Raw genomic sequence first — 17,420 nt, forward strand, 5'->3', positions numbered from 1 at the left:
AGAGAGAATCCCAAGCAGGCTCTGTGCTGTCAGCTCAGAGCCTGATGTGGGACTCTATCCCATGACCCAGAGATCATGACCTTAGCCAAAATCAAGTATTGGTTGCTCAACTGACTGAGCCACCCAGGCGCCTTTCCCACAAGGGTTTTATACGTACTTCTGGATCCTTGGCTATACTCCAAATAGCTGAAGTTGTTTTATTTAATGCCTGTATTAAATAAGAATTACTCTAAAGAGAATAGTGCTTTAAATTGAAATATTGATTGCAGTGACATATTAAAACATTCTGCTTACAACCTAACCTAGACTTTAAACTCTCAGTAGAGATTTGAGCCTCTTTCATCTTACTGTGATGCATTCATCCATGAGTGAGAGAGAGGCTATATTCTGTCTTGCCTTGGTCACATTTTAGACTTGGCCAGATCATGAGCCAAATCAATAGTAAACATGCATTTATTGGTAATTTGGGTCATACTGACATTTTCAATTATAAATATTTTAAAAATACAGACAAGAAAGAAAATAATATAATGAATTCCCTTTTACTTACTACCTAGATAGAGCAAACTTAGCATTTACTATATATTTTTTTTCAAGAAAAAATGTCACAGATGCAGTTGCCCTCATGCCCATACCAATTCTTGCTCTCATGCCCCAGAGGTGAGCACTCTTGTAAAGAGGATGTGAATGTTTTTTTTTCCAGTTAAATGTGTTTATGTATAATATGATTTATTTTTCTTGCCTTTAAAAAATGTACATCAATATCATCATTACATGTATCCTTCAGCTGTTGGTTTTTTTCACTCAATATTATTTTGAGATCATCCATACTAATAAATGTAGATCTAGCTAGTTCTTTTTCACTGCTGTATAGTATTCCACTCTGGATATGCACAACAAATTCATTCTCTTATTAATGGACATTAGGTTGCTGCTGATTTTTCATTGTAAATATGTGGAAATAAGCATCTTAGTATTTGTTTCTTTGTCGTATAAGCAGTAGTTCTCTAGAGCTGTAGTTTTCAAATGGGTACATCCCTCTGAGTATGCAAAGAATTTCCAAGTAGTATGCTTTTGGGAAAGTTGCCAGCATTTTATCTTCAGTGTGTATTCTCTTCCAGAGATGTTCTTCCCAAGGATGAATTTATGAAGAAGATGCAGGTTCTTTTTCCTACCCTCCCTTTTGCAGTTATTCTTCTCCCATTTTACAAAAGAAACACATACCTTTAATGTGGTTCTAATGTCACTATGATGTGTCATACTAAGGTGTACAAACCTTTGAAACTCTAGAGAGACTATTTGAAATATTGGTGTCAGTACTGAGAAAGTAAATAACTCTAATGATTTCTTTCAACTGATTGACTTATCTAAAAGAATTTTAATTAAAAACATTCTTTTTCAGTTAAAAATTTTTTTAAAAATGTTTATTTTTGAGAGAGACAGAACAAGAACCAGAGAGGGGCAGAGGAGACACAGAATCTGAAGCAGGCTCCAGGCTCTGAGCTGTCAGCACAGAGCCTGATGCAGGGCTCAAACTCACAAACTGTGGGATCGTGACCTGAGCCTAAGTTGGATACTTAACTAAGCCACCCAGGCACCCCCAATTTTTTTTAAGGTAAGCTTTGTGCCCAATGCGGGGCTTGAACTCATGACACTAACATCAAGAGTCACATGCTTTACTGACTGAGCCAGCCAAGTACCCCTAAAATAATTTTTGATGATATTTCACTGTGTTTTTTTGGTCTTAAAATTTTAGGACTTTGAAGAATGAGTGCCACTGCTGTAACAAAACTTTTTGTCTTCCCATCTCCTTAATTATGGGAAAAAGATGTTTCAGTACTTGTGTTTATAAAAATGAAAAATAGGTAATGGAATTGATGTTGGACCTGACTCATTTCAGGAGCAAGTAACATCCATCCATGGAGTATGAACTGGAAAAAAACAAAAAACCCCAAAAAACCCACCAAAAAACTCCAGCCTCATTCATTAAGAAATACAGTTCTGGGGGGCTTGGCTGGCTCAGTTGGTAGAGCATGCAACTCTTGATCTTGTGGTTGAGGTCAAGCCCCATGTTGGACCTAGAACTTACTTAGAAAAGACACAGTTCTGATAAGTTATACCAATTTAAACTTATATTTTTGATTACTTATGCATTTATTATGTATAAAAGCTAAATGTAGGAGAAAAAGGTTAACAGAGCTTTCTAAAATTATACATGTTAAATTATATATATATATATGTATATGTATTAAATGTTTATTAATTTTTGAGAGAGATTGAGAGCGAGCAGGGGAGGGGCAGAGAGAGCCAGAGACAGAATCCCAAGCAAGCTCCATCATGTCAGCACAGAGCCTGATGTGGGGCTCGATCCCATGAACTGTGCGATCATGACCTGAGCTGAAACCAAGAGTTGGATGCTTAACTGACTGCGCCACCCAGATGCCCCTATATTTTTGTTGCAGAAAATAATCCATGAAAGACTCATTAACAAAAGTATATTATATTTGTGTAAAAAGCTGCGGGATAATTGGAACGGTTATGTAGCAGTCTGGGTGAAATCAGGGAGACAAACCACACAGTAAACAGGGAAAGCTTAATACAAAGAATTATACGATATTATATGATAAAAGAGTATAAAGAAACTCTGTATGGCCCCCTAGGTCTGAGGGTGGGCCCTCATGGTAGGACGACCTTGGAGTAGGGGGGTGTTCAGCCCTTCTTGGTGAGAGTGTGGTTCAGCCCCTGGGACAGCAGAGAAGTTCTCTGTCCATGCTGCACGTGGGGAGCAGGCAAACGGCAACCAGTATGTAGTCGGAGTCAGGGTGACAGAGATGGGAGGCCTTCAGGGCCAGTGGGTGGGCCAGGTGATGGCAGCCCCACGAGTGACCCTTGGGATCAACAGGGCCAGTGTGCACACACTCCGGACAGGCAGTGGGAGTCCAGGTGCTGGTGCAGGCAGGAGACTTTCAAAGCATGTGGGTCATGCAGCAGTTCTAGTTTCTGGGTCAGGAGGGCTGAAGGAAGGTCAGGCCGGGGCTGTAAGTCCACAGAAGCACTGTGTCTGAGCCCATGGTTGGTGGTGTTAGAGAATGTATCTAGAAGTGATATTCCTGGGTCATAGGGCAAAGGCAACTTCAACTTTACAAGATACTGTGAATTTGCTCTTAATTAATTAATATTTTTTAAATATTTATTTTTGAGACAGAGAGAGACAGCATGAGCAGGGGAGGGGTGGAGGGGAGGGGTGGAGAGAGAGAGAGAGAGACAGAATCCGAAGCAGGCTCCAGGCTCTGAGCTGTCAGCACAGAGCCTGATGTGGGGCTCGAACTCACAGACTGTGAGCTCATGACCTGAGCCAAAGTCAGATGCTTAACCCACTGAGCCACCCAGGCACCCCTCAAATTTGCTCTTTAAAGTGGATATTCAGGTTCCAAATGTGTTTCCCTCTTCCTTGTCAACACTTGGCATTTTATTGCCCTCATTTGTGTAAATTTGTTATCTTTCAGACAGGAAGGATGATTCAACTGAAAATTTGTTCACAGTATACCTCCCATTTTCTTTTCACAACCAGCAGCCCAGGCTAGCTAGTAGACTGTACCAGAGTGATGCCCTTCCAGGCTGAGTTCTGGGGTGGCTAGGAGCCCTGGCTGGTTGCCTCCTGATGCTTTCATTTTCTTCTTGGCGTACAGCTAGAGTGGAGCCGGGTCTGACAGTGTGTCCTGGATAGAGAGTGGACTCGGGTACTCACTACTCGCCTGTGTGATGCAGAGGCTCTATTTGTCCATCAAGGGCAAGGAGTGTCTATGAAGCTGTGAGAGAAGTATGTCCCAAGTGTCCATGGAGCAGGTTGGAAGCCCAGGTGTGAAACCCCGGATGTAGCCGGTTGGCTGTGAGGGGCTTGGAAGCTCAGGTGTGGGAGGAGGGCTCCCTGCAGGTTTCTAACTGCTTGCATATAAATCAGCTATTTTCTGTCTGTGCCTGGTGTGTGCTCTCAGTGGTCACTAAACTAGCTGCAGGGTTACGTGTGGGAGACTACAAATTAGAGCTTCGTCATTATTTTGAAATACCTCAGTGAAAAAAAATCACTTGAATTTGAATTAATTCACATTACAAGAAATCTCAACATTACATTTACCATTATTATGTTTAGGGTTGTTAGATTTAAGTATAATTTTAGCTGCATAAGGTTTTGAATGGTTGTGAAAAAAAAGTTTAAAAATTATCACCTATTTGTGGGGTGTTTCTCATTGATGGCACTATTAAAAGTTTTAAGAGGTTACCAGTTAAAACATTTGACATTTTATTTGAAAGTTCTATACAAATTTAGTATTTTACCCCCAATCCTCTGCATTTTTTTTTCTCATCAATTATATAATCAAACAATAACCCCCCCCCCCTCCAGTTTTTTCTAGTTTATACCAGTGTGCTGTACAATGTATTCTGTATATGTCAGGACATGAAAAAGATTGGGAAGCATTGATATAAACATTGTGGTTTGATGGCTGGATGTTATTCACATTTGCTTGTGTGTTACTCCATTAGCACCACTTTATGTTACTGGCTTCATAAAGATCCCACCTGATTCATGCCATAAGCCCCAAGCAAGTTAGTTTCTGAATTTGTATGTTCAGCTATGAGCACACTGTCCTTACCAACACCCATCCCACCGACTCCCTATCTTCTTTATTCCTAGGGTGGTGGGGTAAATGGGAAGGTAATTTTAGCTATGTAAATTTCATATAGTTCATTAAACTAGGTTTTGAAAATATTTTATTTAATACATTTGCTCAAAGATGATCGTGTATGTCTCTGAGCTGCTAGGCTAACAACAGTTAAAACTTTTAGTGAAGAATCAGAGTTTTAGATAACTAACTCCAATCCCTAATTTTACAGATGACAGAACTGAAGCTCAAGGGAGAGTCTGCTCATGTAGCATTAGAGCTTAGAGTATAAAACATGCTGCCGCCTAGGTTAGTGCTCTACTATACCAGCCTTCACGTGTATGCTATTCATAGATATTAACACATTTTTTTTGTACATTTTGGTTACTATTTTTGTATTTTAAATACATAAACATGTTGATTCACTCAAAAGAGATACGGTTAGGAAACAAGGAAGCAGTAGGTATAATGACAGTTGCTTGTGAACACCAGATTATTCCAAGATGAGGGAGTGCCTAGAAAAGAGTCAGTGTCTGGAATGAGTAAGGAAAGATAGATGAAGGAAGAGAGCCATTTGCTTTCTCATAAATGACAGCTGTTTGTCTCAGCAAGCAAGAATAGAGATTACAAAGCCAAACTAAAGCAATATAGGGACTTATGAACTACTTAATACTGGCATACTAAAGTATTTTTGCATCCAGTATAGGAACTGTAAAAAGTTCCTATATACAGTCTATAAATTAAGTTTTACCGTATCAGTAATGTATTCTAAATGTATAATACACTTGGGTTTTGTGCTAACCAGCCTATTGTTTGCTCTTAAGCTTGTATTTTGCCAGTTAGTAAAACAAAACAAAACAAAAAAAAAATTAAGACACTTCAAACTATTTAAGGCTTTTTATGAACTATACCCAAATTTAAGCTTTGCTGTACCCGACTACAATAGGAGCAACAGGAGCTAACATGATTATACATAATAGAAGGATTATTGCAGTTTATTTAACACTAAAAGTTTTCATGCTTTGCATACAATAAAGTATATTACAATGATCACTTTTTAATGCTTTATTCGTTGATTAAAAGAATATACATTTAACATAAACCATACAACATCAGTCATCAGGTCAAACATTCAGCTGGTTTCCTTACAGTTTCTGTCAGGATTTATTTTATCTGATCACATTTATAAGATAAAATCTCACCACATCTGGCATTTACACACACTGTGCCAGTGGATTCACACTACTGATGTACATATAAAATCCTCATGGTATGTGCTCACTGGAGACAAAACAGTGCACACCTGTCAAAAGGTCATTTTAATATAAGATGGTAAAACCATTTGTAAAATACATATAAACTTTTTCCATAAATAGAATCATATCTGGACATCTGTTGCATAAATTGTGTTTCCAAAGCTTACAATAGAGCAGCCAGGTCTCAGCACTGCTGGGCACCCACGTTGGCTACTTACTTTATTATTGCAGACTGTCCTTTAACATTAAATGCACAACATTCGTACCACTTAAAACTGGGGTCAGGTGGAAGTCTCACAGAGACCACGTCTGTACCGCGGTTGCCCTGAAACAGTTAAATCGGCTTTTAAAGCCTCTCAGATATAACAAGGTTTTAAAACATACTTCATGGAATGTTCTTCATGTATCATAGCAGCTCATACCTGTGATAGAACAAGTTTTCAGTTTTTCCTTTCTTTCCTTTACATTCACTATTCACAGTGAAACAGGTGCATGGTTTTTTTTTCTTTTTTTTGTTTTGTTTTTTTCAGAGTTCTGAGGTTGCTGACTGAGCCACAGCACAGCTGTGTACCACAGGTCGAAATTCGACCTTAAATATTACAATCTAGCAGTATCTGGCTGGCCAGAGTGGGCCGGCCCCTGCCAGCATGTGGGCACTTCTTCAGTTAAGTCTATTCTTTGGCAGCTGACACGCGCGCTGACAGAGAAAAATCCAGTGACTCGTTGCTAGGGATTTCACGACTAATGTTTGTTTGCAAGCATGTGTGTTTACAGCTCTGTTTTTTAAAGGTTTTGCTTTAGGAGGTTTTACCCTGGAATAGTTTCTTCCTCCACTATTTGAAATCTGGGCTAAAAAGCTAACTTGAATGTATAATGTAATTGATGAATAAATTATGTCAGATATAGTTTTTAAAAAGTCTAACAATTTGAGTATTCACATTTAGGTAAATGCATTTTTTTTAAAAAAAAGGATTAAACAGTGTTCTAACCTAGTACTATACAAAATTCTGAATGGTAATTGGTGATATCATCTATTGTATATGTAATGAAAGTTAAAGTCTTGGCTTTTCTGTTAAAGATAACTCATTTGGGATCATACTATCCTCCCTTCTTCCATTTCAAATAAGAATTAATGAAATGCTGTCACAATGCATGAATGCGGTGCATTGCATACAAATCCACCAGGCTATGGATATATATCTATATATGTATAAAAATATTTTGGCTCCTGAGCTCTGAACTCTGACACACAAAGAATAAAAACATCAAAAGGCAGAGTAACTCAGTGAAAAATAAAGTTAGCCAGCAACCTCAGACAACCTTCGGTTGTATATCCGTAAGGTTGGATAACAAGTCCATTAACCGTGAAAGCCCTATACACTGTCACTTTGAACTTCTAAACCAATACCCGACTATGTTCTTTGATCAAGAAGTAGAATATACATATATAATTCTATAAAGCTAATACTGATTAAACACAGCACAAAGGGATTAATTCACACTACTGAAAAAAAACATAATAGGACCCTACTTGCATATGTAACCACAGGAATTGTACATTTTTTAAAAAAGCTAAATGTCTTCGCTGAAGCTTTGCATCTCTCTGTAAAAATGACGATTTGGTTCAGTGAAGACACTGAGTGATTCGATGTCCATGACCGCGTGCCAAGGTTGACCCAGGCCCAGGGATACCTGCTCAATAAGGTTATGCACTGGATCCACATCCTGGTCGGCCAGTTCACCTTGGTCAAAATCAATGCTTTCTTCAGTGACTTCAAGTACTTTTAGATCAGAGCCACGAAGACGAGCAATGGCAATGAGGTTGTGTGCCCACACTGTGTAACCTTAAAAATAAACAAAAGATAAGAACTGTCATTTCCTTGCATTTTATTTTGTCTATTTGATAAGTTAGTCCTTTCCACAAACTTGTATGTCGCTTATTACTTTGGCCCTTTTCCTTTAAAAATATATTGAGACTGGAAAAGGAGGTATGATTGTTTAGCTCAGGGAAAAAAAAAAAAAAGACTAAGTTTGATATTGTTTCCAAAACAATCATCCTGGGTGGTGCATTGGTAGGTGCTGTAATCCTATTCTGGTTATCACTGCACTTAGTAAGATTGAGGACATTTAAAGTATAACTAGCTTTGGATAGTGCTGTATCATAAATTTTTATTTCATACATATGTATCCATTAACAATACATACGAAACTGTTGTTTTTAGTTACTAAAAAAAATCCTCTCCTATGATGCTTCACTGTCCAAAGTTATGAAGTGACACTTCAAAGCTAAAATTGTTAATTGTGAGTAGAAGATATGTAAAGTATAAAACAGTCACAGAAACTTGTACTAACTTGAGGATATTGATTATCTCTGGGAAAGAATAAAGGGGAGTGGATGACAGGGGCTTTGGCTGTATCTAATTTCTAATTTCTTGAAAGAAAAAAAAAGGTTAGACTGGCTGAAATTAATCTTTCAATAACCTGGTATTTCTTTGTAAAAAATCCCTATTTTATTATCTTTAATACTGATCTATTCTTTGCTGCTACCTCTGATGACTGGCCAAATTATGAAGCAAAACTTGAACAGAAAGACACACACATTCCTACACTAATGCAGGCTCAAAATTAATTTAAAAATATAATAAAACACAACTAATAAAGTGAGTTTAAGACATTCATATAGTCTTTATGTTTTGTATTCTGTAAATGTGTTACATGTTCCAGAAAAGGAAGTAAAATGTTCTTCTACTTGTCAGAATAGCAACTCTCTCTAAATGAGAATAGTTAACATTAAAATGGAAGGCGTCGGTAAGAAAAAAAGCATATACCCATTTAATGGAACCATTGTTTAAAAAATATCATACAAATTAGTATGTTAAAATCTAGAATCTAGAAGATGAGGCAGCAAGCAATAAAGAAATCATACTTTCTCCTTCTGTATTATGGTGTTAAGAGATCTTGTGATTACGGGAAGAAACATATCTACTGCGAGTAGATCTGTTTGTTTTCTTAGATAAATCACCTACCGTGAATTGCCAGAAGAGAGAGCTTTGTGCACCTCCATGCTAATAAAACCAATGGATCTTCATTTCGGTTGTCACTAAGATCTGGAAAACCAGACGTGTCAATCACATCATTCATTAATATAAAATGAGTGAGGAACTTATCATACTGCCTGGATATAAGATCAACAATAGCTCCTGAAACACAAGTGATGTAGCTGTCAAAATGAATCCTCTCTAGTGGTATACTGGGTTTCAGAATCTTTAACATATCTTCACTCTTGATATCAAAGGCCATTATATAGACCCGGAGGCTGGTGCTCTTTCGTGACAAGGCTTTCCAATGCTCATCATTTGGCATGTTGTCCAGAGACTTGTGCATCACGGAAACGTTGTGGACCAGGAGAGACAGTCGCTGCAAAGGCACATGGTTGCTATCGGTTAAGACTCTTGCCATCTCGGCTGTAAAGTCACAGAAATCCAGGGCAAGTGAGCGTAGATTCACAAATCGCTCCAGTTCGACTGTGGTGATCAGGGTGCTGTTACCAGGAATATTGTTGTCCAGCAAACTCAGGTGCTCCATGGTGTTGGCAATAGAGTTTGAGAGAGATGACAGTGAGGTTGGGGTTACTATTTCCAGCATAAACCCACAGGACAGCCATTTCAGTTGCCTACTATTACTCAGTATTTCTTCAAACAGCTGTTGAATTCTGTAAGGAAAACACATGCCACAATGATCCTGTTAACATTTAGCTCTAACCTCTAAACACTGACTTTTGAAAGTGGGCAATGAAACGGCATGCAACGCTGAGATCCATTTTCTCTCAGTAAATGTCTATCCAACACATAAATAGTATTACCATATTATTTCTACCACTAAAATTCACATTAAAATATAATGAATAAACTCTATTAAACACATAAAAATACATTCTTCACCCAAGGAAAGCAGCATTTTGCAACAGTATGGTATAAAAGATTGATGATATACAATTTATGTTACAGAGAAGGCAAACAAACAGCAGTTTTAAATCGTAATAATTACCCAAATTCTATGATTTGTCTTAAAGATTTATGCTGTGGAATGGCATATTTTATAGTTAAAATATTTCCAATTTATAGGACATATGTTCTTAGAAAAAATATTACTCTTCTCATTGTATCTTATAAATTCTCAGAAAAAACTAAAATTATTATTAATGTAAACCCCCTTCCACTAACTATACAACTTACTGTTTAATTTTTTTGCCATCAGGGTCCACCTTGCTGAGGTATGTATTTGACAAACTTCCTTGCTGTTGTAGAACACTTATGTCTCCAAAAAGGCTAAACTTCTGGAGGTTCCTACAAGAAAAGTAATTTAAAATGACTGTCTAACTAAATAATATGTAAAAATATAAATATTAAAAATAGAAAATAGAAGGGATACCTAGAAAAGTTTCTACCTTATAACTCACTTAGAATCCAATGAACTACTTACAGATTGTTTTTTACACACAATTAAAAGCAACATAATACAAGAACGGCATAAGCTTTACAAAACGAAGACTGAGGTATAAAGCTTAGTTCCAGAAATCAATATTTTAATGACCATGGAAAAATGTTTATGCATTGTTTTCCTGATTTTATTCAGTTGTGTGTTTTCTTACATGTAACTGAGCTTCTTGAAGATTATTATTATTTTTTTAATTTAATGTTTATTTGAGAGAGAGCAAGAGAGTGAGCATGAGTGGGGGAAGGGCGGAGAGCGAGGGAGACACAGAATACAAAGCAAGCTTCAGGCTCTGAGCTGTCAGCACAGAGCCTGAGGCGGGGCTCGAACCCATGAACTGTGAGATCATGGGCTGAAGTCGGACGCCTAGCTGACTGAGCCACCCAAGCGCCCTAAAGATGATTATTTTGAATTGTCAGGCAATTCATAGATCTCTATTTCCTTGGGGATGGTTACTTGAGCTTTATTAGTTTCCTTTGGTGGTTCCATGTTTGCCTGATTTTTAATGATCTATGTGGTCTTGAATCGGTGTCTTGTGTATCTGGGGGAGCAAATACTTCTTCCAGTTTTTATAGACAAGTTTGACCTCCTCCTGTTGGGTCTCCAGACTATGAGATTGCATCCAGGACCACATTCGAGTTGGTGAAGCCAGGTCACATGGCTGCTGCTGGACCTGCACTGGGGTCTATGGTTTGTGGACCCCATTACCAGACACCTGGGCAGGTGTGGATCCTGTCTGGTGTCCTGGTGGACAGGACTGCCTCTGAGTCCTTTGTCAGTAGGGCTGGTGCTGGGACAAAGGTCTATTAGGTCTGCAAACAGCTGCCACTTACTAGGTGTGGGGGCAGGAGTGATTTCCACCAGATCCCTGAGAAAGGCTCCTGTTCTGGGACTCAGGGAGGGCAGGGGTGCCCAGGATTGCAGCTGAGAGGGGCTAGAACTGAGTGTCAGGGTTGTTTCAGGGTCCATGGCTGGGACCAGATTCTGCAGGCCTGTGTCTGGGGGCACTGACAAGTGTGCCATCTGCTGGGTTTTTAGGTGTGTGGGACTGCCCTCAGACCATGGCTAAATAAGGATGGAGTTCATTCATAGGGCTGCTTCAGGATACAGTTAGACCAATGTTGGCATGTCTGCCCTGAGGCACAATGAGGCTTGTCTCCCAACAGGTTCCTGGGCAAGCAGGAATATTCCTGATCACAGGTGCACACAAACCTGAATTCTGTATTGCCTTGATTAAAAATTCCTAAGATTAAAAACCCTAACTGGCTATCAGAAACAGGCAAATGGCTAGCTTGGTACAGTAAGATCCTTCAAAATGTGGTTCAAAAAACGCTATACTGGGCTACTTACTATTCTTTAAATGTAATACTATTCCCTCTCCTGGTCTGCCTGGTAAACTTCTATTCAGCCTTCTGAATAGATATCTGAATGCCAATTACTCTATCAAAGCCTTTTCTGAGGCAATCCTCTCAGCCTCTGTAGTTTTAGCCATTTCTTGGGACTTTATAAAATGTCTTTATTAAACGGTAATATACTTTACTGTGATTTGTTACTTCTCTCATTAAAGGGGTAAACTCTTGTTTCTCATAAGTACCTAGGAATAATTTTTGGCACAAGATAGGCGTTCAATGAATATCTGTTAAACAAATGAATATTTTGGGAAGGTAAGGTCAAGAGTTACCTAAATAGAAATAGTAATCAAAACTGTAATATAAATGAAAACAATGGGAAATAGATACATAAGGGGAGGTGGGCCTGGGATAGATTTTGTAAAGATAATCACATCAGAGAATTACTTTAAGGGTAATGTTTTCAATTGACTTAAAAAAAAAAGTTTTCTTCTGGATAGATCTTCTATGTAAAGGGAGATTAAAGATTAGTTTATGAGTATTGACAGCTATTAACAATAATTATGTTCTCCATTACTTTGACTTTTTTTCCTATCAGGAGTTCTTTTATGAAATAGAGAACTAAATCTCCTTTAAAGGGAGAGAGTAAGGAAAAGGTTAGCACCTCAAAGGGCTTAGAAACATTTCTTCATATAGTTCCATAGAATAGTAAGGTGATAATACCAGGTAAGTAGAAAATATTTCACTGAGTTTACTATCAAGATGCCTCCACAAATGTATTTAAATTTATCATTTATGAAAAGATAAAAAATCTTTTCACAAATAAAAAGATATTTTAAGGGACCCGTGACAGATGGAAACCAACCTGAATTATTAATTTCATACTAGTGATATTCTTCTTGTCATATTCTAAATCTGCACCATGTAATATGGGGAATATAGTTACTAAATACTTGAAACATGGCTAGTCAGAGCTGGGATGTGCTCTAAGTATAAAAATACATTTAGAAGACTTAATACAAAAACTATAAAATCTCATTAATTTTTTATATTGGTCACATATTCAAAAGATAATATTTGGATATATTAGGTCAAATATACTAAAGTTAATTTCATCTTTTTTTTTTACTATTTAATGTGGCTACTTGAAAAATTTAAATCATGTGTGGTCTGTATTATATTTTTATTGTACAGTGCTGCTCTAAAGAATACAATGTGCAGGGGCACCTGGGTGGCTCAGTCAGTTCAGGGTCCAAGTCTTGATTTCAGCTCAGGTCATGATCTCATGGTTTGGGCCATGCTGGGCTCTGTGCCTACAGTTGGGAGCCTGCTTGAGATTCTCTCTCTCTCTCTCTCTCTCTCTCTCTCTCTCTCTCTCTCTCTCTTTATTTCTCTCTCTCTCTCTCTCTCTCTCCCCCCCTCCCACTCCCCTGCTTGCATGCTCTTTCTCTCTCTCTGTCTCAAAATAAATAAACAAACAAAAAGAATATAATGTGCATATTGTAGTTTTCTGGTTAGCTTCATTTAAAAACATACTGTCATCAGCAGAAATATAATTAAGGGTATATAGCTAATACTGCTGGTTTTATGGTTAAAATATTTAGAACACCCACATCACTTTTCAGCTTTCTGACTATATGTAACAATATAAACTCTAAGACCAATGAGTAGTTTTTAACTATAAAAAAGTAGGAGGTGACTTCAGAAAATGTTATATATAATTAAAAAAAATTCTACAACTCCAAACACACCTTAACTATACTGCCAATGCATATTGCAGATATTATAAAGTACCTATAAAAAAACATGTGGTCTTCCTCCACCTCTCCTATTAACTCAAATACAAGTCAAATCCATCAACTTGAAAAAACGTACAAATGATCAAGAGGAAAACCAGTTTGAATGAATGGAGCAAATAAGCTCACCTTTCTTCACCTGTGATGTCATCTCTAACTTTCCATTGACTGTAACTCATTTATCTTGAAGACATCATATTTAATCTCCACTGCTATTTGTATCTCAAACGTGGAAAAAAGCAACATGCCAGTACGACTGATTCAAGTTTGTTTATTTTGAGAGAGAGCAAGTGAGAGAGAGCGTGGGGAGGGGCAGAGAGAGAATCCCAAGCAGGCTCTGTGCTGTCAGTGCAGAGCCCGATGTGGGGCTCCATCTCATGAACCCTGAAATCATGACCTGAGCCAAAACCAAGAGTCGGATGCTTGGGGGCAACCAAGCACCCCAGCCATGACTGATTCAAAAGCAAGTCCTCCCCCAGGAAGGAGAAATCCTCATTTTCTCATTCTCTTGAGAGAAACAGGAATGGAAAGATATATAGGCAGGTGAAATGAAATTAACCATGAATTATATATGTCTACATGGCAAGTTTTCTCCACTTATTAACTAACAATTAGGCTCCCAGAACTTAAGATGACTAGGCTGGTGTTTATTTTTTTACTTTTCCCAAACATTTCAATCTGTATCACTGGCATCAAGGTCTGGTTATTACTTTCTTCCTGCTTTCGTCTGTCCCTGCTATAGTGGAGAAAGAGATCATCCACATTCTATCTTCTCTTCTGTCCTTCTCTAATCTCCTTTTTTCTACTACTTCAATCTATTTAGTCCAAACATTTCTTAAGTATAATTATCAGAGACTCCTACATATCAAGGTGCCACAAGTGGAACTGGGAGTTCATTTAATGAATTGTGGTTTTACTTTTGCTGTTCTATATGTGGTAAATAAAGAACACCTATCTCCCAGATGGAATATACAAGTCTGTATATATGTAACAAACAAACAAAAAAACAACCAAACCCCCCCCAAAAAGCAGAAAAACTGTCTTTGACAATCATGGCTAATAGCCAAGACTATCAGCAAAAAGTTTTGACATTTTTGACAATTCTTGGCATTATGGTGACTATATTCCATCAGAGTTATTAGCACATAAAAGTACACTTTCCCCCCAATTTCTTTATGTCACTTCACAGATGTTATTTGGTTTTAATGAATCTATATCATAAAACGTTTTTTCTATTTCTACTTTCCTTTTCAGTTGTGACTAAAATTATTTCTTGCTATGTAATCAAATAATCTATTACCCAAAAATGACTTCACAACTCCTAGTACTACAAATTTGTATAAAATATTTTGTCTTTTTAATTCCCACATCAAACTTATTTATCCCTCCCAACCCAATAGCTTTCTTTCCCTGGCTGGAATCTATTTACCAAGTAATGCTCATTGCTAAGCTCACAGTATTAGGTAATGATGCTAAAAAATGTTAAATATTACATTTATATTAAATATTATATATATTAAATATTACATTATAACCAGCAAGAATAATGTTATCCATATTTGTAAAGGGTTGCTCAGGAGAAATAAAGGTGGTGTTTGAAAGAGCACTGAATGAGAAATCAAGTGTCCAAAATGCAAAAAATCCACTGACTACAGTTTTGTGAAATAAAATAATTTTTAAGTTATTTAAAAAGACAAAAACCTATCACTTTAGCAACATCTAATTTCTTCCTCTAAACATGATGATACTTTAATCATATTATTTGAAATCTTGCTCTAAGTTAAGTTCTCATATCACTAAACCTCTGGTCTAAGTCATCTTCACCTGTAAAGTTCTCTGATTCTATAAGTTCCTAGTCATTGAACTGAGCACTGAGTGAAAGGGTTCAGTTAGAAATAAAAACAAAGAGAGTAAATGAGTAGTAACCATTTTCTCCCATAAATTTAAAACTCTTTTGTCATTCTGGCTCAAATGACCACCCATCTCTTTTGGGTTATTCTTGAAATTTAACAGCTACAATGTATGCCTGCAGTATTGGCTCAATTTATTTGCAGAGTTTCTAAGACTTTTTGCATTACTACTTTTAATGAGAATAACATTTTCAACTATAAGACTACTCAAATTAATTGGTCTTGGAATGATGAATAGGAGTCTCTCACTGATAGATTTTAAAGCATTATTCATTTATATAAATTTAAACTGAATTGTTTTATCCACTGATTTATATTATACTTGGGGTTAGGATGGAAAAGGAATGAGTGAAAAGTAGCTTAGCTACTAATATAAATCTTGATGATGTCTATTTTCTGATGAACATTATCTACTTACCAATTTTTAAAATTTCAGTGTGTGTTAAGAAATAATATTGTTATGAAGTAGCAAAAAAAGACTAATAAGGAAAACTAGTTTATAGTTTTATAAAATTAAAAATCACTATAATCTAAAATACATCCAGATGATACAAAAATTGGGCTTTACAGTTCGTGGGGTCCATCCTAGAAACTGATGGTAAAATGCTGAGTTCATGTGCACTTTCTGGAAGAAGGATCACTAGCTTTCATCAGCTTTTCATAGATTAACCAAAAAAGATTAGGTATCACTGATGTAGGCCTAGAGTCCTGTAGGGATATTTACACACACACACACACACACACACACACACACACACACACACCACTAAAACAACAAAAATTCTAGATCTGTCGACAGTTAGAAGATATTATTAACCACATTTACCAATGTATATCCCTTATCAAAACTGGCAGATTTTAGGAGCTACTTCTATGTGTATGTAAGGTCAGAAAGAACAAGCAGATGTCAACCAATGACAGAGATTACTATAAATGATTCACACAAAAGTAGGTTAGAGAATCAAAATAAGTATAATAAGACCAACACCTAATTTATTTTGGGCCTAGAGTGCTGAGTGTTTGTCACTTTTGCTGGCAAGCTTTCATATTCCAAGAAAAAGCCTTTTCTATCAGAAATGCCACTTTTTAAAAATGTTTACTTTTGATAGAGAGAAAGAGAGAGGAGAATGAGAATGAGTCGGGGAGTGGAAAGGGAGGGGGACAGAGGGTCTAAAAGGAGCTCTGCACTGACAGCAGAGAGCCCAATGCAGGTGTCAAACTCATGAAGCTGCGAGATCATGACGTGAGCTGAAGTCAGACACTTAACAGACTCAGCCACCCAGACGCCCCAGAAATGCCACTTCTCAATCAAATCACAGCTGTCAAAACTACCACCATCACAAAAAACCCCAGAGTTTCCCAGTTTTTAGAGAAAATAAAAACGCTTTACTTCGGAAATTCTTTTTTTTAGTGTTTATTTTGAGAGAGAGAGAGAGAGAGAGAGAGAGACAGAGACAGCGCACGAGCGAGCGAGTGCATGAACAGGGCAGGGGCAGAAAGAGAGGGAGAAAGAGAATCCCAAGCAGGCTCCATGCCCAGCAAGGAGCCCTATGCAAGGCTTGATCTCACAACCGTGAAATTATGACTGGAGCCAAAATTAAGAGTCAGACTCTCTTTTCCCCTTTGGATATTCTTTCCTGCTTTGTTGAAGATTAATTAAGCATATAAGTGTGGGTTTATTTCTGGGGTTTATATTCTGTTCCATTGCTCTGTGTCTATTTTTGTGCCAGTACTATACTATTTTGATTACTACAACTTTGTATCATAACTTGAAGTCCAGAATTGTGATACTTCCAGTTTTGTTCTTTCTTAGGATTGCTTTGGCTATTCAGGGTCTTTTGTTGTTCCATACAAATTTCAGTGTTATTTGTTTAAGTTCTGTGAAAAATACTGTTGGTGTTTTGAGAAGGATTTCAGTAACTCTGTAGATTGCTTTGGGTAATATGGACATTTT

General features: G+C 37.3%; 1 protein-coding gene across 3 annotated transcripts in view; it reads right to left on the bottom strand.

The window, feature by feature from the left end:
* Positions 1-17,420, bottom strand: part of FBXO33 (F-box protein 33) — a 44,868-nt gene that overhangs the window by 7,034 nt on the left and 20,414 nt on the right. The window contains exons 2-4 of one of the 3 annotated variants that reach the window (XR_002074327.2): positions 10,153-10,263; positions 8,944-9,629; positions 7,610-7,761 (exon numbers count right to left, since the gene is read on the bottom strand). Coding sequence is in view for 2 of the 3 variants with exons in the window: in XM_019426080.2 (XP_019281625.1) it covers positions 7,490-7,761; positions 8,944-9,629; positions 10,153-10,263 (1,069 nt within the window). In the remaining variant the exon portion in view is untranslated. Of the gene's footprint in view, positions 1-5,711; positions 7,762-8,943; positions 9,630-10,152; positions 10,264-17,420 lie in introns of those variants that run through there. The other 2 variants (XM_019426080.2, XM_019426081.2) reach the window with 2 other exon arrangements.

Source organism: Panthera pardus, unplaced genomic scaffold (genome assembly GCF_024362965.1).
Source record: "Panthera pardus isolate Hobbes unplaced genomic scaffold, ASM2436296v1 HiC_scaffold_24, whole genome shotgun sequence".
Classification (NCBI taxonomy): domain Eukaryota; kingdom Metazoa; phylum Chordata; class Mammalia; order Carnivora; family Felidae; genus Panthera; species Panthera pardus.